The sequence below is a fragment of the Vanacampus margaritifer genome, chromosome 7, assembly GCF_051991255.1.
Source record: "Vanacampus margaritifer isolate UIUO_Vmar chromosome 7, RoL_Vmar_1.0, whole genome shotgun sequence".
Taxonomy (NCBI): domain Eukaryota; kingdom Metazoa; phylum Chordata; class Actinopteri; order Syngnathiformes; family Syngnathidae; genus Vanacampus; species Vanacampus margaritifer.
The window spans coordinates 11,263,012-11,290,689 of NC_135438.1; the positions used below are offsets into that span (position 1 = coordinate 11,263,012).

A 27,678-nucleotide genomic window follows, 5' to 3' on the forward strand; every position below is an offset into this window, starting at 1 on the left:
TATGAAAAGTCGAATGATGACAGATGCTCACATGACCTTTGACCAAGCGATAACAGTCTGGGAGGTTGTGTCCACTGGAGTGAAACCTTCCTGGGACATGTGTGAAATGTTCTTTTGACTTCTTCTTTCAACATACTTTCTTCCAAATCTGGGTTCCAGCTTTGGGCTCAGCAAATGTTTGGGAGTTCAAAGGAAAGCCTTGCGGTTTGAAGACATCTATTTGTCCTTGATGTTTCCTGTCACATTTAAGCTTTGAGGGTTTGTCCAACGGCAGAGTTTTAACCACAACTTCTGTTTTAGTTTTATGGAGCAATTGTGAATGGATTCCATCCGTGCTTTATTTTCTAACACAAGAGGTTTTAAAAGTAGCTCGCGCGCACCAGATGGATTTGATTTTCGCCATATGTCAAAAAACGAGACAACAGCGCAACATGAGGGTAGGAGATAGACGTTCTTTGTTGGAACAAAAATAATTGAATAATGACTAAATTCAACATCAATTTGGATTTGCATGAAGTGAGTTGGAAAGCATAATCTTTTTTTTTTTTTTTTTTTGCGTAATTGAAACCATAATACAGAGAGAAAAGTTGATCCATCTATATTGTATTATTATTGTGAAGCATTACATTGGCAAAAACTTCAGTGTCAAACTCGCAATTGACTGTAGATTCCTATACATTGATTTTGTCAATGACTGGGTTTTTTCCCCCAAACTTTTAAAAATTATTTATTATAAATTATTGATTCAAGTAGTTGTCCAGTCCTAAAATTACACAAACTAGTCTTTAAAATCTGTTATACCCCCCCCCCCAAAAAAAAAAATATATAAAAAAAAAATAATCTAAAATCAAAAATACATGTAAAAAATGCTGTATTATTCCAGTCTATTTGAAATGGATTTTCATGACAACACATTAAAACAGCTGTTTGGGCGACTTACGTTTCGGGTTTAGAATTCAGTAATAGCCGGTTGCGGTCGTAATGCATTATGTCACTATTAAAGTACCACAAATGCACGTGTGTCCTTTGAACGTTTCCCAAAGTGCTTCAGATACCAGATACTTCTTTAGAGTCTTTTTCCGAGCGAGCCTTCGACACCCAAGTCCGTCCAGCGGCCAAGGTGATTGCCCACTCCGAAGCATTCAATTATGTCTGGCTAAACGGCTCTTGCCTGCCGTCTAGAATGACCGGCAGATTAAATAATATGACTATCAGAGCCCTCTCCGGAGCAGATGGAAACACAACCTGATACCCGCTTAATGCCCTGCCATGCATGGGTGTGCTCCGTACACATGAAACGCTTTAAAAGTGGTTGTGTGGTTGTTTTTGCGCACATCTGTTCACTCACACTGTGAAGAGTACATTTTAGTTGTGTGACACATACTGTAAAATCAGCAACACAAATTCCATACCAGTATATTAAAAGAAAAATCAATATAGAAACTCGTTCATAGGCCTTCAAGCATATGCCAAAGTAACAACCGAAGTGGTGCCATAAACCATAAAGTTTCTTTTTTTTTTTTTTGGGAGAGCTCAGTATTGTTCATTCAGTAATTTTACCGATTTGACATGTCATCATCATTGCTCTTTTTTTTTTCTTTTTTTTTTGTGTGTATGTGGTGCGTGCGAGAGTGTGTGTGTATTCATTAGTTCACCTAAAATCTATAAAAAAAAAAAATCCCATACCGTTCACCTAAACCGAACACAGCCAGAGTCGTGAGGCCGTCAGGAGACCCGAGGAAGGACCAAAGGAAGGAAAGTGAAAGCCTTTTTTTAAGTCTAATGTTAAGCAATTCAGAAAATGGATGGACTGATGAATTTTTAAAACTTGTTTTCATATGTAATAAGGATAAAAAGGATTTTTGCTTGAAAGCTTGGATGTGCCACTCAAACCTTTAACCCATTGTTTTACCCGAGAAAAAACTCTCGCAGGACTCACCGTCAAACGTCCTACAACGATCCCTCGTATCGTATCCTTCAAATATTTATGAAATCAATTTTCCTTGAAAGGCGCAATAATGTCTGAAACGTGGAATAAGATACTCCTGTCCGAAGATCCAGCCGTCTTTGATCAAGCCGCCGCGCTTGACATAGCAAATCAATGTTGTCAGCGGCTTTGTTGGCGAGATAAATTTTACGAGACATTAAGCAGTGAAATATCTCCAAATTGTTGCTGTAAATCAAGACAGATCAATTGAAGAGGGCCCTTTTGTGAAATACGTGTCAGTTGACTTAAACTCGCGCCTTTTAAAAACAGCCGCATACCAACAGGCGGTGTGTCATATTTACATCTAAAAGCAGATTACGTTATTCAGCATCTCATGAAATTCAACACGAGAGCTGTGTCAACGATTCGGCCTTCATAAAGAGCATTCTGTTTTGCAGATGCTGTCAGCTTAATTCAACAATATGTATGCATGCAGCTATACTTTATACACATGAATAAAAAATATGAGAAATAGCTCTCGGTATAATGTGGAGCAGCTCAACACCACTATAAATGACAACAGCAAAATACTAAGCGTATTCCTCCCAAAAATTGTACTGAGGCAATTGGGAAGGGCACTTTTCTCCATTGTTAAAACATTTACCTTTTATTTAAAGTTTTAAATCCTAAGTGAGAAATTCCCTTTTTTGTCCCTGGAGGGTGTTATTGTTGAGTTTAGTTTAGAGTGACCTTAGGGTTGTGATGTCTCTAACTTTAGAAACAGTATTATACAGTTACTGTATTTCTTTTCTGGATGGATGTTTTTAACATTTTGAAAATAACAATTTTGTTGAGTTTGGCTATAAGTGTCCTTAATCAAAAATATGAGAGGTTAGCAGGTGATTTAAAATTAGGAATGGCAGGAAGTGCCATGTATTTTTCCACTCCAAACTTATGGATTGCCACCAGAAAAAAAAAAAAAAAGCAGTGTTCTTCTTTGGACCACACACAAGTTGAGACTCAATTCAAAGTGCTTTTGCTGATTGCAGCCAAGGATTGCACTCAATTTTTCCTTAGTTGTGTCAAGACAAAATTAACTCATTCACTGCCATTGACGGCTATAGACGTCAAAAATTAATTTGAACTATTTCTATTAGTTTAACATTTTTTCCCACTTTTGTTAACAAGAGTATGAAAACCTAGTGTTTTTTTTTATATTGTATTAGAACAGATATAACATTTGTGATTAATCGTGAGTTAACTAGTGAAGTCATGTGATTAATTACGATTAAAAATAGTACTCGCCTGACGCCCCTAATTTTTTATTATATTTTCTTAAAAAATAAAAAAATATATTATTTAAAAAAAAAAAAAGATTTGAAAAAAAATTAGGGGCATCAGACGATTAAAATTTGTAATCGTAATTATTCGCATGACTTCACTAGTTAACTCACGATGAATCACAAATGTTATATCTGTTCTAAATGTACAAAAATAAATTGTAGGTTTTCATACTTTTGTTAACAAAAATGGAAAAAACTAAACTAATAGAAATAGTTCAAATGGATTTTTGACGTCTATAGCTGTCAATGGCAGTGAATGAGTTACTCAATATTGATCTCCATCCAATTGACATACATCTCAACAATCAATTAATTGATTACTACTCCCCATTCCTAAACAACTGGCCCACTGCTGCTCAGTAGGCTTTAGCTTCTGCACGTGTACCCAAAGCCGTGGCGAGGGAGTGCATACCACCCCCATGCATTAAATGCAGTGAAAGTGCTCCATTTGCAGCGTGCGAACACTTGACCCCTAGCGATCACCTCTGAAACCATCTGGTGTTAATCAGAGCTTGATTATGAGCGTCGCTCCAATGAGACGCCACTTCACGCTGGCGTACGCGTTCCCTGGGCTCCCGAGGTTAGAGTAGCAGCAGGTACGCTCCCCTCTCTGCGGATGCCGTAAGCAAATCTCAAAGTGGGTTGTAAAACAGGTAATTACATTATGTGCGGTTGAGTTTTCAGGGAAATTTGCGCCACCATCCAAAGCGCTCTTTTTTGGCTTGAAGTACTTCCTCAACTCCTCATCGGTCTTCACCGCTCTGCTGGATTTTGGCGTTTTTCCAAAGCTAAAATCAAGTGCTCTCCCTCGTTTTGGCTCTTGCTTTCTCCAGCTTTTTGCGGTATGAGTGTTTGACAGTTGCATGCCAGTCCGCTTTGGCCAGCTGTACTGTATTTACTGGCTAGAAGCAGGGCAGGTCCAATAAACAGATCTACTGAAAAATCTTGTGAATAACACTCATTTTATGGCATTTTTTTAATCTCAAATTGAGCATGGGTATTATACAGAGGGCTTACTAAGAAACAACCATTTTTCACATTGTTTAGATGTTTACCAGTACTAAGTGCAGTGGTTCTTAACCTGTATTTGATCAAACCCAAGGGGTTCGTTGAGCCAGTCTCAAGGCCAAGACTTAAATGATTCGTGATGACCTGTCTGTGCTGCAGAAAAATTTGGTGCGCTCAGTAGTTAACGTGTGATTTCTTCATTGTAATCCCTTCATGCTCACTATGTCAAGCAAAAAAAAAGAAAGAAAGTGAATTCACATGTATCATGGAGCGTAGGGTATTCCACAGGGTTCAATACTGGAGCCTCCGCTGTTTTCATTGTATCTGATGCCCCTGAGTTCCATCTCAAGAAGTTGTGGTTGTCAAGTCCATCCATCCATTATCTGAACCACTTATCTTCAGGAGGGTTGGCCCTATAATTATAGAGTAGGGCTGTGCAATTAATCGAAAATTCAATCACAATTTAAATGATCACACTTCACAATTACAAAATTGGTTGAGTTGAGTTGTTTAAATGTATGTGTTTGTCACCTTTTTTTTCATTTTAAAATGACTAATTTAATAAATCTTGTTAAGTCCAAAAGGAACACCCATAATTATAGTGTTTCAAATAACGTTTTATTGAATTTTGACCGATTTTGCAAGGCCTACAGAATATTGCCTTCTATTGCTATAAAAACATGGAACCTACCAAAACAAATATTACTCTCTTCTTTCATCAGGAAAAAAAAAAAAATATTTCTATCTGTTTCCGTTTTGCAGCAATTAGCATTAGAGATTAAAGATTCATCATTATTCACAAATCTGTTAAAAACACTGGGGAAAAGAGATTTTTTGCAACATGGCCCTGGTTGATCTCTTATACTCTGCTCCCACCTGCTGGCCGTTTTTTGTAATAACTACCATTGCTTTAAGCGATCTTTTCAGGTCAAAGGCTGCATCAAAGCCTTCTGTATGCTCTTGCATAAAAAAACATAAAAAAAATAAATAAAAAAAAGATAAATACATTTTTGGGACCATGGCAATATTTAAAATAAAACTGTTTTATACGTTTTTGAGAGCAAATGAGTTAAATGTTTAAACATATTCTTGTTTTGTACCAAAAAATAATTGAATAATTGTGATTTTAATTATTACCAAAATCTACAAATAATTGTGATTATAATTTTTTTCCATAAACGAGCAGCCCTATTATAGAGTTTGAAACACAGTTTCATACACAACATAACTCAGTATGCTTCACATATTGTCATTGTAAGTACATTTAAAAGCAAAGCAAATAAATAAAATCTCTCATTAGTCATATATCTGGGAAAAGAGCACCTGAATTTAATTAGTTTACACTTTATTGGTAAACAGTCCATTCTGGAAAAAAAAAAAGAAAAAAAGGATACCAGCAAATTAAGTACACGACACAAGTATAGGGGGGTAGCATTTTAAGGGTGATTTTGTGAGGGGTGTATTATACCCAGGTACATGTTATTCACAGGGCTTTACGGTATATATCAACGCACAATTGGAGATGCATGGATATGCTTTAATCTCCGCTAGAGTACGCAAAACATCCATATAATGACATCCATTGTTTCATTCATGTTCATCCATGAAAAACACTTGTGATCATGTCTATCATCACCATCATCATCATCATCATCATCACACAGAGGCTCTCCAACTGCCGTTATGAAGCAATTAGCCTCCTACCGCATTTAGTGTATTCATCAGAAAAAAAGCCAGTGATATGTTACGCAATACCCACACTGTCTATTTTAAACAATAGCGATTGGCGCGGAAGGAAAGCTAATTAAAAGATAAAATCACCTTCTCGTCTGTCCAATTAAAGACTTCTGTCAAATTGGGCTCTTGGAAGAACTCCATCATGATGACATGAGAAGGCCTATTTGTGTGTGTGTGTGTGTGTGTGTGTGTGTGTGTGTGTGTGTGTATGTGTGTGTTTTCAAGACCAGGCAAGGGAAGATGGAAAAGGAAGCAAAGGAACAGAAGGAAAGCAAGGGAGGCAGAGTGACAGTCGAAACAGCGATAGAGAGAAATAGGTTAGACAAGGCCAGCAGACAAAGAGCAGAAATAGGGAATTAACTGATAAAAGACACGCAGAGAGGTGGACAGGCTCCGGGATGGAAGAAATAGTAGGAAAGCAGGGAACGAAATGGCAGAATGTCAGGTGAGGAGGAACAAGGCCGAGAAAAGAAATAAGATAATAATGAAGTCAGAAAGACAAAAAAAAAAAAAAAAAATGCCCGTAATTGACCTTGGGCTATAGCAGGCTGATTGGAGATTAGAGATAATCGCGGTAAGGCTTCTGTCACCGCTCGTCTGCGGAAAGACACACACACACAAAACACACACAAATGCACGCACTCGTGCGCCCCGCGGTGACACACACATTACATGCACACGCGGACACACGCCGTCTTTGGGCCCAGTCCGATTCATCCTTAATAAAGCATACGTTTTCAATAAAAATGCTAATTATCTTCGCGCCGCTGCAAAGTAAGGTGAGCGTTGCTCGTAAGTGTGAGTTTGCAAAAAGAATAAAAATGGGAAACAATCATAAACCCAGAAGTTCTTTAGAATGATTTCATAATTTATCATATTAATATTGTCCATCCATTTTCTTATCCGCTTGTCCTCACAAGGGCGGCGGGGGGCGCTGGAGCCCTGAACTGGTTGCCAGCCAATCGCAGCATATTAACTCATTCACTGCCATTGACGGCTATAAACGTCAAAAATTCATTTGAACTATTTCTATTAGTTTAACATTTTTTTCCCACTTTTGTTAACAAGAATATGAAAACCTAGAAAAAAATTATTTTACATTTAGAACAGATATAAAATGTGTGATTAATTGTGAGTTAACTGTTAAAGTCATGCGATTAATTACAATTAAAAATTGTAATCGCCTGCCGCCCCTAATTTTTAACAATCTTTTCTTTTAAAAAAAAGGATTATTAAAAAAATGTCTAGTTTTTCCTACTCTTGTTAACAAAAGTAGAAAAAAAAATTAAATAAAAGAAATAGTTCAAATGAATTTTTGTGAATGAGTTAATATTATGTATTAATCATTTTCTTTTAGTTCCATTAAATAAAAACAACTTTCAACTAAATTAGATCACCACTTGAAACTAATACAGACCTTATCTTACGCAGCATTAGGTGTTCCAGAATGCTTATGCAATTTCAATCAAATTTACAAATAATAAGTTACACAATTTTTTTAAACTGAATTTTTTAAGCAATAAACTTTTCTAGATTATTTTTTGCACTGTTCCAAGTCGATTTTTTTCATAATAATAATAATAATAATGTATGATAGTACATAATATTTATGAATTAAAGGTTAGGTTCAGCAACACTTTTCCTGACCCGTTGTAGATTAGTCAACTGTACAAAAAATACGTGTTGTGTAAACTTTAAATAAAAAAAATATAAATAAATAGTATACAAAAACATTGCTTGAAAAAAATGAAGCCATTTTTTTAGATCAACTTCAGAAAAATGTTCAGGGATACATAGAGGTATATTTGATTAAATGTTTTGTTGACCACTAAAATATATTCAGTTTTAATTGGGATTTCTGAATGTATTCTTATTAAGTGTTTTTTATTTATTTATATATATATATATATATATATTTTTTTTTTTTTTTTTTTACAGGATGGGCTTTCGCAATTGTCTGAACTCCTGTTTCAATTCCAGTATTAAGCAAAAATAATGTATCCCAAAGGAGCTATGCTGTAGCAGGTGCAGCCGTAGCGGAATTTTCCATAGCTGACATCATGACGCGTCTTCTTGAGATACAAACCAAAATCAAATGTTGGGGCTCCAGGTGGCGGAGTAGAACCGTCATTTGGCAGGTTGGCGTGAGTTCGTTTCCCGCCTGGGAGACCGTGTTTGTGTGAGTGAGTGCGGGAAAAATAATAATTTAAAAAAATAAAATGTTCTTGTTTTAGTTGCAGCCATGGATTGCCCTTCAATAATCACGTACACGCACATACACATAAATAATAAAAAAAATACTATCAATTGCATAAGTATATAGAGTACTTAACTGTTGTGTCAATATTACTTGAAATGGTGTTCATTTTACATTTAACCTTGAAACAAAAACCTCAAGGTCTCACTATGTGCAGCCATTCGGCTTTGCTCCGAACACTAAAATATGAAGCCATTGATTGATGCGACATGTTTTGCACTACTTTCTTTGAAATCACAAGGAGGGATATCTAGACATTGTCCCGCCATGAGCTCGCTGACTGAAAGGTCGGCTAATGTGGGAACACAAGAAGCAGCAAAACAAATTGAATGGCATTTGTATGACATTTGGTGTGTCATTTGCTACACTTGTCGCTGACGCTCGATTTTCATTTTGTGGAAGGCAACCTTGGAGCGGGCGCATTCGCCGCTTTTTGAAGGATACGAAGGAAGCTCGCTTGAATTGAAGTCGTCGTTCAATGTCACGAGTTTCCATCTACAGTACGGAACCAGCGGGTGTTATATGGGCATCCCAGAGTGTGTGATGTTTGTCATTCCATCGCCCTCTCCTCTTTTTGCATACGCCGCCGGCTTTGTCTTACAAACTCGTTTAACTCGTTCACTGCCATTGACGGCTATAGACGTCAAAAATTCATTTGAACTATTTCTATTAGTTAAACTTTTTTTTTTCCACTTTTGCCATTGACGGCTATAGACGTCAAAAATTCATTTGAACTATTTCTATTAGTTAAACTTTTTTTTTTCCACTTTTGCCATTGACGGCTATAGACGTCAAAAATTCATTTGAACTATTTCTATTAGTTTAACTTTTTTTTTCCCACTTTTGCCATTGACGGCTTAAGACTTAAAAAAAATATTTTAACTATTTCCATTAGTTAAACTTTTTTCCCACTTTTGTTAACAAGAGTATGAAAAAAAAAATTTGGACATTTAGACCAGATATAAAATTTGTGATTAATTATGAGTTAACTATTGACGTCATGCGATTAATTATAAATAAATAAAAATAATCGCCTGACGCCCTAATTTTAATAATATTTTCTTTTTTTTGAAAAAGGTTTATTTAAAAAAATAAATAAATAAATGAAATTATAAAAATTAGTTTTTTGAAAAAAAGGATTATTGTAAAAAAGAAAATAAAAGATTGATAAATTAGGTTGTCAAGCGATCAAATATTTTAATTGTAATTAATCACATGACTTCAATAGTTAACTCACGATTAATCACAAATTTGATATCTGTTCTAAATGTACAATAAAAACTTTTTTTCTAGGTTTTCATACTCTTGTTTAAAGTGGAAAAAATGTTAAACTAACAGAAATAGTTCGAATGAATTTTTGTCATCTAAAGCCGGCAGTGAATGAGTTAAGAAGACAACCATCTTGTTTTCAGTGTATTTTTTGGGGTGTTAGAAGGCCTAGTAGGCTCTCTCTCTCTCTCTCTCTCTCTCTCTCTCTCTGTCTCTGTCTCTGTCTCTGTCTCTTCTTTTTCGCTCCCTCTCTCTCTCTCTCTCTCTCTCTGTCTCTCTCTCTTTCTCATTTTAAGTTCAACCCCATCCCTTTACCAGAGATTGCTTATGAGGAGGAGTTGTTCTAAGCCGCATCAGTTGTCATGCATTTTTCATGAGCTAGGGATTTAATGGCCACATATGTACGGGTGCGTTTCTGTGCATCACATGTTTGTGGGTGCTGATGAGTTTGGGCTATAATGTGTTAAATAATGCATGGGCACATTGAGATGTGTAGTGCCATTGTGCTGTAAAAAAAAAAAAAGAAGTTGGTTCAAAGTAGAGCTGTCAAAATTAATCAATTATTCAACAAGTAATCGATTATCAAATTAATCGACTATTTTAATAATCGAGTAATGGTTTGGAGACTTTTTTTTTTTAACACCTTCAGACCCACATATTCTTCTGCTGGGCTAGAATTATTTGTTTTACTTTCATTTTGTATTATTTTCCGACATAAAAACAACATGGACATTTTTGGGGAGGGTTATCTCATGTTCTTATTTGTTAGAATGGACAGAAACCTACCAAACGATTATGTAACATTTGGACCACGAACATGCAAATCAACTTGGGATCGTGATTGGTTAGCTAGGATGCAATTATGAACCAGAAGTGTTGACATCATCCAAACTATGTGTTTTTATTGGTTTTGACGCGCAAATACGTCATGTCCACTGCAATCATGGGGTTAAAAATGTCCAAATCCTCTGATTTCAGCATATCAACAGTAATCGTTCGCTGATTTCTGTAGTCCTTCATAAAAGAAGACTGATTCTCTTCTGTGCTTAATCAAAATAAAAGATTTGAAAACATCTGTTTTTGACCAAACTGGTAATAGACTTTAATGCAAAATGAAAATGAATCCGATGAATCGATTGAATAATCGATCGATGAATCAATTCCAAAAATATTCGATAGTGACAGCACTTGTCCAAAGTCCTTCCAAATGTTATACCTTGATAGCATCATCCGTGCCGCACCTCCTCTTCTCCTCTCAGGGGAGCAGTTCCATTCAGCAGGTAGCTAACTGTCTTGAAAGACACAAGGAGAACCGCTTGCAGGATTAGATTTCTGCTATGTTCACAAGCCACTCATCCCCCCAAGGGACTAGGGTGGATTGGAATTCATATGTTTTAAAGGCTCTGAGCAAGTGTGCACATTTCACTGAGGTGGGCGGCGTGAATAACCCTCAGCCCAAAGTGAGCTTTGAGAAGAGTGCTTTGAATATAATAGAGAGGGAATTGGTTTGTTGGGAACGGAGCAAAAGCAGCACAATCGGCGTGATCTCACACATCTGCACACCGGAGTCACACGGCGGAGGCGACGTCCACAAAGCATTAACTCGGGCCGCGGCGCAACGCTGAGCGTTTTTAATGCTTCAATATCACTTGCTCCACTGAAATGGAATCTCAGTAATCACATCGGCTTTGTGGTTTTCTTTTACTCTGTTGTTATTAGCATACATTAAAAGCTCGCGTCCTCGGGTTATTTCCTGTTTCTGAGTAAAACCTGTTAAGGATGGCGCATATGCTCACATTCTCGGCGCTAATAGATGCCGTGCCTCATTTAATTAACTCGGATGAGTGTCTCTGCCCAAAATGACAACTCCTTTTTTACAATTAGGAAAATAATAGCAGACACCGATCTGATTGGCTGGAATGGGATCGGACCAGGGTTATTAAAGTTTGGGAATTTGTTTCTGTTCGTTTTTATTAGTTTTTTTTTTTTAATAATTAGTTTTAGTTAAAAAAATAATAATTTTTTGATGTGTATTACTTGTGCGCAATATTTAATAAACACCATAGTAAAATGAAAAAAGTAACATTTCTTACCTAGTGTTGCATTTCGGCTGAGTTAAATGAAAAAGCAGAAAATTCAAACATGCAAATTTGTCACCTCGGAGTGACGTCAACTGAAGGTGTTTTTCTATTGGCTGCTGCTAGATGACATCACAGTTTCAGTTAGTTTTCTTTTTTTTTTTTTTTTGCATTTTCGTTTTTATTTTATTTCGTTACCAAAATTGTTTTTTGATTTTTTGTTGTTGTTGTTATTTTTAGTTGTCTTTTTTATTTATTTTTTTAAAGCATTTTCGTTTTTATTTTATTTTGTTACCCAAATAGTTTTTTGAATTTTTTTTTTTGTTAGTTTTTGTTAACTAAAATAACCTTGGATCGGACAATATTTAGCATTTTATGCAAAATGGGTGGTCAGCTGTGATGTCTTAATTTGCCCAATCGACTCCACGGAATAAGACATTTCTATGTTATATTTATGTTTATTATCGTTTTATGAATAATTACCAGTCACTATCCCTCGTGAATACCGGCCATCGACTGTAGAGTAAATATAATAGTTTTAAAATAGATACATTGCTCTATCTTCTGATCGAATCGGTGATCGGTTATCGTTTTCTCCAAACTCGTCGATCGCTGATCAAGCATCTGTACAAATAACATCCCTTGTCAAATTGATTGCTCCTTCAAATAATCACCTGGGGTGCTTTGTAGTTCAAATGTGCGTGAACGTTAACGCACGAGATGTGCAAAGCTGTCTGATCACTTCCAGGTTTTAGCACAGCCGCCTCCCGTATGTAATCGTATTAACCATCGCGCATGGAGAGCCTCCTTGCACTTTCACAAGGTTAGGATGAAATACGACCACAATTATGAAGATCGGAGATTTTATTATCACGATTTCCTTATTATTGCATCGTTAATCAAGTTTTGTCTCCTGTCCCTCTAACTTTTCTCTCTTTCTGTCTTCCCTCTCTTTTTTTTTTCTCCCCTTCAACTTTCACGAATGGCCCCGGCAGAGGTCGAACAAAAAGGTAAGAACAAACATGCATGTTCTTAAATAACATTGTGCGCCTTGCAGTCAAAGCCCGTCCATCTCGTCGTCATTGTGGTTATATTAAGACAGCTTGAACTTAGCATGTTGAGGCAATTTAGCAACACTGGTTCTCATTAGATACACTCCATATTATGCTGCGGTATCGGGTATAACGTCACTTAACAAAACTCGCCGAGGGTCAAGCACATTTTCATGACCAGCCAATGAATAGAGGATTGCTTTGACATTTAATATTTCAGATTCTTCCCATGTGAAATGAAAACGACACCAGTGCTTTGAATACCTAATCAAAGTTCAATTAATATTCTCGGTCTGTTGCATACGATCTGGAATTATATTATTGAGAAGTGGAAAGCCGCAATGAACATCTGGCACGTCTTTCTCTGTGTCTCATTTACATATATATATATATATATATATATATATATATATATATATATATATATATATATATATATATATATATATTAGGGGTGTGAATTGCCTAGTACCTGGTGATTCGTTTTACGATTCATAGGTCACGATTCGATTCGATGCCGATTAATCCCGATACAAATCTATAAATTGATTATTGCATTTTTTTTTTCTTACTCAAATTTAGAAAATACGAATCAGTAAACTTGTACATGTACACTATAAGATTTGTATGAAAATGTATTTATTTATCTGAAAATAAATAAAATAATAAATAAAACTGAGCCACTGGATTTAGCAAACAGGTTGCAGTCTGTTTCATGTTTGAACAGCAATGAAATAAAATATTAAGGCTTCCACTTGTATAACATTCTTCCATGCTTAATGTGTGAATCCTAACCCTAAGTAAGACGTTTTGTTGAATACTCCCATAAAAAATTGATGTTTGAATATCGCATATCGAATCGATTCGAGAATTTGCGTGCTGTAATATCGCGATATATTGCCGAATCGATTTTTTTTCTAACACCCCTAATATATATATATATATATATATATATATATATATATATATATATATACACCGTTAGTTTGTGTGTACTAAGGGGACTACATTCCAGTCAAATTAGTGAAGTCCCTATTACTCTGGTCACACGAGCCACCCACAATTCACTGCATCTCCCTCATTGCTCATAAAACACGACCTCCGTATTCCAAGATGGGAAAACCAAACACAGAGTGGGAAATTAATTGTAGTAGCAATTGCAGAAACAGCGGAGGGGGAAAAAAAAAATCTTGACAGAAAGAGAAAGGCAGGAAGAAAGAGCTCTGCAACTAATGAGGAGCTGTGATGGGAGGGAAAGTGGGACTTGGGGAAAGAGGGGGTGGGCAAATGTGCCCATTTTGTCTTAGCTACAATATGTTGGCATTATCTGTTGCTGTGCTCTGCAATCATAATGGCTCATCACAACACAATCTCCGCCAAGTTGCAACACAATGTAAAATTAATGTATTTGTCAGGATAAAGTCAGGCGAGTTGACATTTTATGCTTTCATAAAAAGCCTCTAATGTAAATATGCTGTTATTCATCCCTTAGTGTTTCTCTGCCCGGGAATTCTGCGAGGGGTGTACCAAAGCGAACATCTTTTTGAGTCCGACCACCAATCTGGCGCCTGGTGCAAGGACCCGCTGCAGGCATCGGACAAGATTTACTACATGCCGTGGACGCCGTACCGCACGGACACATTGACTGAGTACTCATCCAAGGAAGACTTCATCGCAGGCCGGCCGACCACGACGTACAAACTGCCGCACCGCGTGGACGGCACCGGCTTTGTGGTTTATGACGGCGCCTTGTTCTTCAACAAAGAGCGCACGCGTAACATCGTCAAGTTTGACCTCCGCACCCGCATCAAAAGCGGCGAGGCCATCATCGCCAACGCCAACTATCACGACACCTCCCCTTACCGCTGGGGGGGCAAGTCGGACATCGACCTGGCGGTGGACGAGAACGGACTCTGGGTGATCTATGCCACGGAGCAGAACAACGGGCGGGTGGTGGTGAGCCAGCTCAACCCGTACACGCTACGCATCGAAGGCTCTTGGGACACCACCTATGACAAACGCTCCGCCTCCAACGCCTTCATGATCTGCGGCGTCCTCTACGTCGTCAAGACGGTGTATGAAGACGATGACAACGAAGGGACCGGGAACAAGATCGACTACATGTACAACACGGACAAGGGCAAGGAGACGGGCGTAAACATCCCGTTCCCCAACTCGTACCAGTACATCGCTGCAGTGGATTACAACCCGAGAGACAACCTCCTCTACGTGTGGAATAACTATCACGTGGTCAAGTACTCGCTCGACTTTGGCAACAACGGTGAGTTCTTAATCCAAATCTCACCGCTTCTCTTGCCACTCTTGCCTACCTTCAGAGCTTTCAGCTTTGTACTACGACACATGCGATAAAAGAAATAAGTCTTTGGGAAGGCAGTTTTTTTTTCTTAACTCATTCACTGCCATTGACGGCTATAGACGTCAAAAATTCATTTTAACTATTTCTATTAGTTTAACTTTTTTTTCCCCACTTTTGTTAACAAGAGTATGACAACCTAGAAAAAAAATATTGTACAATTAGAACAGATATAAAATGTGCGATTAATTGTGAGTTAACTATTGAAGTCATGCGATTAATTACAATTAAAATTGTAATCGCCTGCCGCCCCTAATTTTTAACAATCTTTTCTTTTCTTTAAAAAAAAAAAAGATTCTTAAAAAATGTCTAGGTTTTCATACTCTTGTTAACAAAAGTACTTTTGTGACCATGTGTGTGACAACCTAGAATTTTTTCATTGTACATTTAGAACGGATATAAAATTTGTGATTAATCGTGAGTTAATTATTGAAGTCATTCGATTAATTACAATTAAAAAAAATGATCGTCTGACGCCCCTAATTTTTAATAATCTTTCCTTTTCTTTTTTTTATCAGGGGCATCAGGCGATTATTTTTTTTAATTAAATAATGTAAATAATGTAATAATCACAAGACTTCACTAGTTAACTCAAGATTAATCTTTTTTTTTTTATCTGTTCTAAATGTACAATAAAAAAAATTCTAAGATTTCATACTCTTGTTAAAAAAAGTGGGAAAAATGTGAAATGAATTTTTGACGTCTATAGCCGTCAATGGCAGTGAATGAGTTAATATTAGCGGTACCTTGGCATTTTTGTAATGACTCTAATAATTTAATGCCAATTGTTGTTTTTTCCTGTAGTGACATAAGGGATACTCACTCGCTAATCTTTATCGCCAATAATTAAATTCTGAAAAATATCATAAAGAGGATAGAAAAAAAATCACCATCTGTGCCGACATAGTGCTCAATTATGACTCCCCCCCCACCACCCCACTCATGGTATCTGCATTTTTAGTGATTAAAGAAAAAAACCTGTGAATACTTTTGAAGTTGGATGGCACTGCCCTCTTTGATGCTAATCAAAAAGCAACTTGAAAGAAAATCGGCATGTTTTTCCTGATTCTTGTGGAGTAAACAAGCCTCATTAAACAACTTAACAAATGGAAAATGCTCGATTATCACTAAGATTATCAAAGGATGAGTCATATTGTATAGGACAATGACATACGGAAGCTCTGTAGTTTGTTTTGTATATAAAGGGGAGTGATGAGTGAGTGATAATGGTAGCAAATGTCTGACAGATGGCCTAGAAAATAGTACTGTATTTTCAATTTGCAGCATTGATGTAGATCCCGAAAAAAGTTTTTTTTCCCCCATGACACCCTCAATCTGTCACAACGCTATTGGTTGTCGACCATACAATATTGTAACATTGGAAACATATTTTAGTATTTACCTCTTAAAGTAAGTATTATTGTTAGTGTAAGGATTAGCATGCAAATGATAACAACATTGTGGAGCTTCCAAAAATGAGTTGTTGTTTTTTTTCCCTCAGTCCCTAGATCTGTGGCAATGCTGTATACTGTTTGTTGACTATTCAGTATTTTAGCATTGGAAACATATTCCAGTATTTACCTCTTAACCCCTGGGCGTTATTTGTCCATTTTCTGGCTTTTTTCTGTTTTTCATCAAAGAAAAAGCATTTGAAAAAAATATACTAGGGACCTGACATTTTACCAGGATTGTTTAAAAATGTAGAAGTTCAAATTGGCGCCATGCTGTAATTTATAATTATTACCAAACAGGAGGGAGAGATTCACACGAAGTTGTTTTAATAATGCCCGATTTTGGCTCATTGACTCCCATTATAAATCACAGTTTTTGATATGCTGTAAACCTGATGTGTTATAATGCATTTTCCGTGATTACTGATGCAATCGCTTCTTTGACGAGTCATAAACATGAAAATAGAGGAATTCGTGTGTTTAGAGTGTTAACACAAAAATCCACTAGGTGGCGCCAAAGGCTAATAAAGGAATACAAAATGCATGCATAAAAAAATTCTATTGTTATGACTTATGGACTTGTTTGAGCCTCTAACTATGTCATATGAAATATATAAATTATTATTTCATTTTATATATATATACACCATAGTATAGCTATTAGCATAATACTGCTATTGTTGTCCATAGGGGGCATTAAAAATAAAAAAATAAAAATAAAAATATATATATATGTGTGTGTGTGTGTGTGTGTGTGTAGATAGGTCTGATGCCACTGAACATTTTGAGTGGTTGAAAGTGGAAAAAAATATTCATAAATAACTAAGTTATCTCACTTCAAAGGAAATGCCGGATTTTGGCAAAATTAGAGTTTTGTGCTATTCGGAAAACTGCCATTGTGTGAAAACTGGGCATGCAGAAAAATTATATTGTTATGACTTATGGACTTATTCAAGCCTCTAAATATGTCATATGAAATATTCAAGTTAGTCTTTTATTTTATATATATATACAGCATAGTTAGTCTTGCTATTGGCATAATACCGCTATTATTGTCCATAGGGGGCATTAAAAAAATTTAATAAAATAAAAACTATATATGTATAGATAGGTCTGATGCCAGTGAACATTTTGAGCGGTTGAAAGTGAAAAAAATATTCATAAATGACTAAGTTATCACACTTCAAAGGAAATGCCTGATTTTGGCAAAAATTACAAGAATTTAATCAAACGAAAATAACGCCCAGGGGTTAATAGTAAATTAAGTATCATTATAAGTGTGAGGATTAGCATGTGAACGATAACATTGTGGAGCTTCCAAAAATGTGATGTTGTTTTTTTCCCTCAGTTCCCATATCTGTGGCAATGCTACTGTTTGTTGACAATACAATAAGCTAATATTTATAAAAAAAAATCTGTATTTATTTCATAATAGTATACTAGTATAAGTGTGAGGATTAGCATGATTTGGGTGCATTTAGCTCACAAATGTTAGCCTAACCCAAAGCAAAATGACTAAAGTCAAACATTTAGTTACTGTTAAAAATAAAGTAAAAAAATAAAATAATAAATTAAATAGACTGACAGTGAGAATTATGGTCATATACAACACTTGAGTCTAACATTTACCATAATGTTAATGGATGCAGTTACGCTTCATGATGTTCGCTCTTTCTCGCAAGCTACAGTAGCACCAACTGCTCTTGTGTTCATATTAAGTTTCCAGCTAATGAACAGTGTTATTGTTACATCCAAATTTGTTTCCTATCCACTTTTGTTTTTCCGTGCAGATTTGCGTGCAACAAAGCAGCTGTTGGCTTTGTGTTATTTACTTGTTTTCTTCTTGCTACCAGACACAACTGACAATGAGCCACCTACGCACAATGCATTGTCTTGGGCTCTGGTGTGGGAAGAGGTTCAGTCTCTGTTGGTTCAAAGTTTAGCTAACAAAGCAAACAGGCAAATATTAATATGCATCTATCTGGTTTTAAATATGCATGAATATGTTACTTGTCTAATCAGATGGACGACCTAGATGGATGAACCAGTTTTTTGTTTTATGTGTGTGAGAGTATGGGGTCAAGTTGAATCAAGTTGAGGGATCACTTTATACTAAACAGTAATGTGATGATTGAGCCAACTCTGGACACATTAGGTGTGTTAGCCTGAGGCCATAAGTATTATTTTCCAAGCGTAATCTTCTTTCAACACTTTTAATGGAGTCTTGAAGACAGTCTGGCTGTGTGTCTTATTAAATGTTGTCTGAATTAACGCGTGCTCTTACATGCCTTTAAGTGGCACAGTACAGAATTACAGCGGGAAGCGGCACCAAACTTGGTTTGTACCGATCACTGCTGTAAAAAATGTGCGATCGTGTGCGTCTCGCGTGTAATGTAGTTATCCTGTTCCTATCCTATTCATGATTTGCGCATGCATGTTTATCGGTTTACACCCGAGTGTGATCACTGTCATCATGGAGCTCTGGGTGTGTCAGGAGGCTCTAAAGAGGAGATCAATGGGGATTCAATGTGGAGAATGACCTCCAATGCACATCAACAAGCCAGACTGCTGACCAGCGAGAGATAAATACATACAATCAATGCGGCCTCGCTGCTTTACTCTGCGCCTCCCTGGATGCCATCGCTCAATGAAGACAAGGAATAAATTAGCTACCTCAACTGCATGATTTTCTCATTGTGGGGAAAATGGAGTGACAAGTAAGCCTCTATTATAGAGATCACATAAAATTGCTGCAGTAGAGCTGTAACTCTCAATTGACTTCATTCAGAGGGCACTTTAAAAAAATAAATGAAAATGCAGCAAAACAAGCAAAAAATAATGTTTGTAAATAAAAAAAATAATAACATACCACACAATAATAGTGGCAATATTAACTCATTCACTGCCATTGACGGCTATAGACGTCAAAAATTTATTTAAACTATTTCTAGTAGTTTAACATTGTTTTCACTTTTGTTAACAAGAGTATGAAAACCTAGATTTTTTTAATTGTACATTTTAAACAGATATCAAATTTGTGATTAATCTTGAGTTAACTATTGAAGTCATGCGATTAATTACAATTTTAAAAAAAAGAACCGCCTGACACGATAAATAAAGTAGTCAGGTGATTAAAAAATGTAATTAATTAATTAATTGCATGACTTCACTAGTTACCTCACGATTAATTACAAATTTTATACCTGTTCTAAATGTACAATAAAAAAAATCTAGGTTTTCATACTCTTGTTAACAAAAGTGGGGAAAACAATTTAAACTAATAGAAATAGATCAAATGAATTTTTGACGTCTTTAGCCGTCAATGGCAGTGATTGAGTTAATAGTAATTAATAAAATATTATTTTTAATAATAAAAATAATATATATTTTCATAAACATAAAACCAGAGTTTTGTACAGTGTAAATATGTTAAGTTGTTAGCAAATAAGCGAGAAGAACATGATTAAAGCCTCCTCTGGCCAGTACAGGGGCGCCAGAATGCTGAAATTAAAATCTTGAGATCACTCGCATTGAATGTAGCAGTTGACCGCCGTGTGTTTGTTTGTCGCCAAATAATTCACATTCCCAAGAATGAGCAATCAAAAGAACAGTAAGCAGTAGCTCTTCAGCATGGTAAACAACAGGGAACAAGTCAGTTGAAGCAGCTGCAACAGGTTGCTAACACTCAGCAACCTGTCACAAGTGATTCTCAAACAACACCAACATTGTGTAACAACAGGTCTTTTACAGACCACCTATGAAGCGGGATAATACCGCAACAGTGTGAAATTTCACACGGTGGTGCCATAGCATCCGTCCGAAAAAAATTTGTGACGACATAGTTAAGTTTGATTTTCTCCACTTTTTGTAGTCATACTCGTATTCTAAGCTAACAGCGGTCAAACTGACACCGTTTCGCATTAATTGTATTCGTACCTTCCCGTATTCAGGCCAGGAAACAGGCCAAGGAAAGGAGGCCATGCGAAGGTTTCCGTGTCATTACTGATTTTGGCTCTAGCTTCATATGGATTTCTTCGACGTGTCAAACAAGACAAAAAGTGAAGCCGTGAAAAGGGGACCTTTTTTTTTTTTTTTTTTTTTTTTTACAGTTGAGCAAACAATTAATGAAGGACAACTTTCAAACCTAACTTTTCAAATTATCACCATCATAAAACACACAAAAGGCACTGAAGTGAAGGTTAGGATTTTAGGTTGATTCATTAAAGGTATGAATTTATACACCCTTTAATGAAGCCATCCAACACCTTCACTTGCTCAAGTGCAATTGGCTGCACCCTAATGTCAAATTGTTATTGGCCTTTTAAATAAGATTCACAAACCTAAAACTTCATAGCTGACAACATTTTTTTCTTTTGACAGCCGCACATTCTGACCTGCTTTGACCAAATTGTCCAAATGTGTCTGCTTGCTTGAAGAAAACTTTCAAATTGCTTTGCTTAGTTTTTGCGATGTGCTTTCAATACTTTGTGTTATTTTGTTTCAGGTAGGAAGAGAATCTTTAAAAGTCTCATCAATATGCTACCAGCTTACCTACGATACAGCGGCACAGCTCAGTTTAAAAAATACATAATAAAAAAACTCCTATAAGGTTTCCTTTCAGAATCAGGCTTTGAATATCAGTCAAGAAATCTTCTCCGGCTAAGCAAAAGGTGACATATAAATACCTCCATGTACTGCGCCAGACTGAAGTTGTAGGCAGTGGAAATTTGGCTGCTTGAAATGCATTTTTTTTTCCCTCTCTTGGCACTTGGGAAGAAAGTGAAGCATTTCGTTTTATTTAGTCCCACGTCTGTTTGTGTTTAGTCTTTGTTTGGTTGAGTCCCCCATTCACTCGCTCGTCATCGCGCACACAAGCACTCACAATGGCAGGAATCTCAACATTTCCCCTTCCCTTATTCATATATCTTTCTTTTAGTCAGCCTCGTTTTTATCGTGCTTTGCTCCTTATCTCCCACTTAATCTGCCCCCGTTTTCTTTTTTTCTTTCTGGAGAGCTCAGTATTGTTCATTCGGTAATTTTACCGATTTGACATGTCATCATCATTGCTCTCTCTTTTTAAAAAAAAAAAAAAAATCATAATTTTTTTTAAATTTTGTATGTGTGTGCGTGTGAATGTGTATTCATTAGTTCACCTAAAACCTATTAAAAAATCCCATACTGTTCACCTAAACTCACATATTTACTAACTTATTGTGAAATCTAAGCCTGTGAAATTTAGCTTGAAGCTGATGTATTTGTGCAGAACCTAAAACTGATCTCAGTTTTTCTGGATCATGTCAAGTTTTTGAGCTATATAGATACCCGTTATCATAAAAAAAACAGGAAATAAATGTATATGTATTTAAATAGAGCACTAAGATTGAATAGTTGCACGCTTTGAAAACTAAAAATACAGTATAAAATAAAAAACAATTTAAAACGGTTTGCCCATGGTTACAGTCATTGCTCTCTCTCTTTTTTTTTAATAAAAAAAAAAAAGAAGAAATCTGCCCCCTTTTTCTGTTACCGACTCTTTTCCAGATCACATAAGGAGCGTCCTCAGATGTATATACTGTACTATTGAGGCCGTGTGTGCACGAATGTCCAAAGTCAAAGTCCCTGGTCGACATTGCCCTTCTCTCTCGCCCTTCTCTCTCGCCCTTCACTCCCAAACATCCCCATGCAAACTCACTACTGTTTATGGACTTGTTTCATCATGTCTTCTTACATGCATATTGTAGAGTCCTAGCCTACGCAAGCAGCATGGCGCAGATGAAACGCTTGAATAATTTAACACATCCAGTCTGCTTTGCCTTCCTCTTTGGAAAGTTTTTTCTTCCTTCTTTCTCCCCAACAAAGTCGCAAACGTGATTCATGTTGCATCTGCATCCTTTTCCCAGCTTTGTTGCGCTCGTTTTTGCCGCATCCTGCTTTTAGCGTTACGCGGATCTTTTCTATTTAAGCTCAGGTGACAGAAGTCGCTAGCACACAATGCGCATGCATTTAAAAAGGAAGGCAAAGGCGCATATGGCATATGCGGCGGGTGGTATACATTTGGCCTACCTTTGGTATAGATTTGGCTCTACGGGACAATCACAATAACGCCTGTTGATGAAGTCATTATATCTGCCTCAATGTGAAAATGCCTTCAAGCACATCTGACAATGGAGCTGGATGGAACGCCAGCACCATTTTTTTTTTTAACCAGCTCCGAGCTGCTAAAAAGGAAAGAAATAAAAATGGTGCATCCATGTTCTCTTTCCTGGATAGCTAGCACGGCTAAACACTCACCTTCCTTGGATTAGATTTACTCCTCGCAAATTCGCACCTCTATAGCGCAAATGAGCAACACTTCTGACAAGTATTGTTATCCGTAAAGGAAGACAAGGAGCAAAGCATGTGACACACCGAATAAGGAGAGAGATGGAGAAGCCATGCTAACCGCTAAGCTATCTTGAAATGTAGAATCGTGAAACAGATTAAGTGCTTTGGTGGTACAGTGCGCTTTTCACAAGTCTGGTTGGAACGAATTATAAACTGGAAATTACCAGGAAAAGTGTTTAGAGAGAAAATAGTACAAGAGCTACAAAGTACGCAGGAATGGCAGGTCCGAAAAGTTGAAATGAATTAGTATGTTACCGCATACGTCATCTTGGAAGAGAAGCCTTTAAGGTCAAAATGATGTTATACTATATTAAATTGTGATATCAGCAATCTTATTTGTTTGCTTTCCTAATAGTCTAGAGTTAAAAAAAAATATTTTGAGTTTATACAGCAATTCAATAAATGTTCTCAAAATTACATTACAGTATATCTTTATTTTTGTTTTTTTGGTCACTTTTTTGTAATTCTTACACTTATCTTTATATCGCATTACATACGGTTACTATGACAGGATTGAATATATACCGTGTTATGAATTTGAAGTCTACTACTTATTGACGGACTGATGAACAGACTGACTGACTACTTAGCAAGTATCTAGCTCTCTATCTACCTACATTCCTTTGTAGTTAATTAGCTACCTACTTATGTATTTACCTACTTATGTACATACTTACCTACCCAATGAACTAGATCATTTCCTAGTCACTTAATTACTTATTTCCCTACGTGTCTACTGACTTACACAGTTACTTATTTGCTTACTTATTTATCTACGTACTTAATTACCTACTTATCTACTTAACTCTCCCTGCGTTTTTCTTATTTACCTTCTTACTTACCTATTTACCGTCCTACATACTTTCCCACTTACGTACTCGTTAACTTAGCTAGTAAGTTTCTAGTTAGTTAATTATTTGTGTCTTTACTTGTTTTACCTTGAAGTTCTTTTGCGAAAATGTGAATCTATATTTCAATTACCCGTGGTTTCAATAGACTTTTTTTTTTTTCACTACCGTACCAAATTCCCTTTGCAGTGCAGTATGGGTGACCTCTTGAAGCCACAAACAAAAACTCAATTAGCACCATCCCCTTTCGCATAAATGTTCAAAGTGTCAGAAGTGATATCCTTAATCATAGAGCGTAATCAAATTGTGGCATTATATCATCGTGTTTAATAGTTGGCCATACGGGGGTGAACTCGACTTGGCCCCTCTCGCCACTCTGTCAGTTAGCGGAAATTTAAAAGTTCACCTCTCAACCCCTAATGGCTGAGATCACAGTGTCCCATTTCCTTGGGAAGTCAAGCATGGAGTAGCTATTGTCTTAACCCTCGGCCATTTATTTACTCCCTTCGTGTCCTCTCCTCGTCTCCTCTGTTCTCCTCTCCTGTTCACTTCTCTCCTCTCCTCCTTCTCCTCTCCTGTTCTACCTCTTCCCCATCCCTCCTCTCACGCTGTCGTTTCCTCCCCTCTGCCCCTCCATTCTACCTCTCCTTCCTGATTGCAATCAGCCGGTAGGGATAAGCATGGCAGGAAATGTTGGAAACAAGCTTAAGTGGAGAGAATAACACGGGTTTATGGCTGGAGTGGAGAACCCTTTTCACCACATCGCTGATTACTCCGGGCCTCAGCACACACCGCTTTGTGTGTGTGTGTGTGTGTGTGTCCTTGAGCTGCTACTGCTGACTTCTTTTTTCATCCAAAAGCGTCGTGTGTGCGTGTGCGCGAGTGGGGGTTACATTTTAAAGTGATAACTCATATTATGAGAATATTTGTGAATCTCGCTAAATCTAAACTTTACCAACTTGCAAAGTGTGAAATCACAATCTTACACCTTAATACTGCTGCTCTCACTTCTCTCCTAAGGGGCTTTATTCCACACTCGCTCTCCTCTCCTCATGTCTTCCACTTGCATCCATCGCAGCTTTTTCACTCCCAGACTCATCTTCTCCTCTGCTAAACAGATTACGACGCAGCCTCCTCACCAGAGACTTTTGCTTTAGTGAGTCTGGAACACCTGTTCTTTGCCTGTGGTGTGTCCTTATCGATTGAAAGGCCCCTGCCAGGCCGTCTGCGTGTGTTTGGCTCCCACGCCGATTCTCCATCTACTAGAGCGGCCGCTGCCAAATTAGGCTGGCATATTCAGAACGCCAGGGTGGAGGGGGAACCCACGGTTTTGCAAGTAGGGAACTTATGAAAGAAAAACTGACAGAGACCACAATTGTTGTTAATGTTTTACCGATGAACCTAAAGCAGACTTACAGCGAGGAATAAGGCTGGCTTAAAGTATTTCCTCAGTCTCTCCTTTGGTCTCTTGAGGTCTCCCTGATTTATTGGAATTTAGATGTCTCTGGGGTTGGTGAAGGACTCTGGTTGGTGGCCTGGTGGGTGGTTTCTGGTCGGTGCTGGATTTCACTTTCCTTTCTTTTCTTTGGTCCTTCCTTGGGTCTCCTGACAGCCTCATGACTCTGGCTGGAAGTGTTTGGTTTAGGTGAACGGTATGGGATTTTTTAATAGGTTTTAGGTGAACTAATGAATACACACACACACACACACTCGCACGCACGCATGCACACACGCACATACACATACAAAAAAATATATAAAAAATAAAAAAAGAGAGAACAATGATGATGACATGTCAAATCGGTAAAATTACCGAATGAACAATACTGAGCTCTCCAGAAAAAAAAAAAAAAAAAAAAAAGTACTCAGGCATATGAATTCAACAGGTGCTCGCTCGCCAATCAGAGGCAGAGTCTGGTGTCTAGTGCGAGTACCGGAACGACAAATCACACTATCTGCGTAGCTTGGAAAATGAAAGATACATTTGTTAAACACGGTGAAAACACAGCCTTAATTGAAAAGGGTGTTTAAAAAAAAAAAAAAAAAATGAGGCTAGGCATGGCTCAAGGAAAAAGGTGGAGATGAAAAACCTTTTGGAAGTTTGTGCCACTAATTGAAGGAGCCAGGTGTGAGCTTTGCAGCATGCGCTTAAGAAAATGAGCGTACGGCAGCAGTGCGATGAACGTGCTTGTTAACCGAGGCACAAAGCTTCAATTCATTCTTAAAAGTAGATTGCCGGCATGTACAGCTAGACTGCCGCAGCGGCTTCAATGACAGACCATGTATGTGAACATAAAATATGCGCACGTGTTTTGTCACTCAAAATTGTGCAGTCTCCGGTCAATCTTTGGATTCAACTTTTTAGAGTAGCCTTTTCAACAAATCTAGCTCTCTTCACTTTGAATTTAGAAAGCATTGTGCTCTTGTATTCTCCATGTCCATTCAGCTTAAGGGCCGACTCACCGAACCTTGCCCTGGGGTTCGATCAAACCCATGTTAAGAGCCACTGAACTGTAATGAAAAACTCCAAACTATTAGAAGAACCCTTCTCATTAGATTTTAAATGTTATAAACATGCCCAGACTGCAGAGCTCATTTTCTTTTCAGGTAAAGTCCAGCTAGAGTACCAATATAACAAAACAAAAAATGTTTTGTCCCTGAAGCTTTTTGCTTTGAACAAGGAGTCGGCCTCAAACCAGAGCTGACCTCAGCATGCCATGCTTATGTAACTGAAAATCCAGCGCGGGTTGGATGTGTTTGTAAAGAAAAATCAAATTAATGAAATAAATGTGCATATAAAATTAGCAGTTGAACTCGTCAGGCCCTGCCAGCCATTTGGATGGAGGCTTTTATTAGCTGAGGTGGCTTTCTATCTCCAAAGTATCGCTGCTTTGAAGTGCTCTATTCTGTCTTATCAGCAAGCTCGAGCCACTCGCCACAAGCCGTGTACGTGTGTGTGTGTGTGTACGCGTGTACGTGTGTGTGCCAGCCATAGGGACAGTGTGTTATCGCAGTATGCAGCCCTGTCCAATGTTTGTGCTGCCATGCAGCCCCCAATGCTTTGTGTCCTCCAGTTAGATTATCGTTTTGCCTCGGAAGCGCAACCTCCCCACTCTTCAAGTCATGCGTGTGTGTGTGTGTCTGTGAATGTGTGTGCGTGAGAGAGAGAGAGAGAGAGAGAGAGAGAGAGAGAGAGAGAGAGAGAGAGAGAGAGAGAGAGAGAGAGAAACCAATCAGGCAGTTTTGTTTAAGGTTACTGTGTATTGTAAAGCCCACACCGCCACTTCCTTAACGCGCCCCCCTTTTTCTTTTTAATGCACTTCCTGTCTTTCTGCCTGTCTTTTCCTGACCATGTAGGAATCCCGCCATACTTGTTTGTCTTCGCTCTTGCTCTTTCTCCCGCCCTTCAGCCTTTTGGTGTTGACGATTTACAGATCCTTTGTTTATTGAGTGAGAAGTCAACAAGAGTACTCCAGGCTACAGAGTGCATGCGGGCAGATATATGCAGTCTTATAGCCGCATGGAGAGAAAAAAAACAACAACCTCACAGCATCATGTCTGTCCACATGTTGTAGGATGGCTTGTTTTCTTTCCAGGCTGACCTTTAACCCCGTTGGTGAGGTGACAAATCCACCATTACGAACTGACTTGAACCACTTGTTTAAATGTCTCTGCTGTGGAACTTGTTATGGTGTAACAGTCACAAGCTAGCTACAACTAGCTAGCTAGCTAGCTAACGAGACACTTCAGTCCACTGCTGACATGAATCGCTCTTTGAACCAGACTTGGGTGCTTTTCTGTGTGTAGTTTGCATGCTTGTTAACTCCGACAACAAAAAAAAAGTGAGATTGATTTTCTGTCAGTTTCATTGACCAAGGCGCTGACACAGAATCTCGATTTGGTCCCTGGGCACAAAACAGAACTTCCCACTGCTTCTCTGGGAGAGGTGA

General features: G+C 37.6%; 1 protein-coding gene across 12 annotated transcripts in view; it reads left to right on the forward strand.

The window, feature by feature from the left end:
- adgrl3.1 (adhesion G protein-coupled receptor L3.1) overlaps window positions 1-27,678 on the forward strand; it is a 191,273-nt gene that overhangs the window by 91,815 nt on the left and 71,780 nt on the right. For all 12 annotated transcript variants that reach the window (XM_077571883.1, XM_077571872.1, XM_077571875.1 and 9 more), the window contains 2 exons: window positions 12,615-12,629; window positions 14,164-14,952. In XM_077571883.1, coding sequence (XP_077428009.1) covers window positions 12,615-12,629; window positions 14,164-14,952 — 804 coding nt within the window. The remainder of the gene's footprint in view (window positions 1-12,614; window positions 12,630-14,163; window positions 14,953-27,678) is intronic.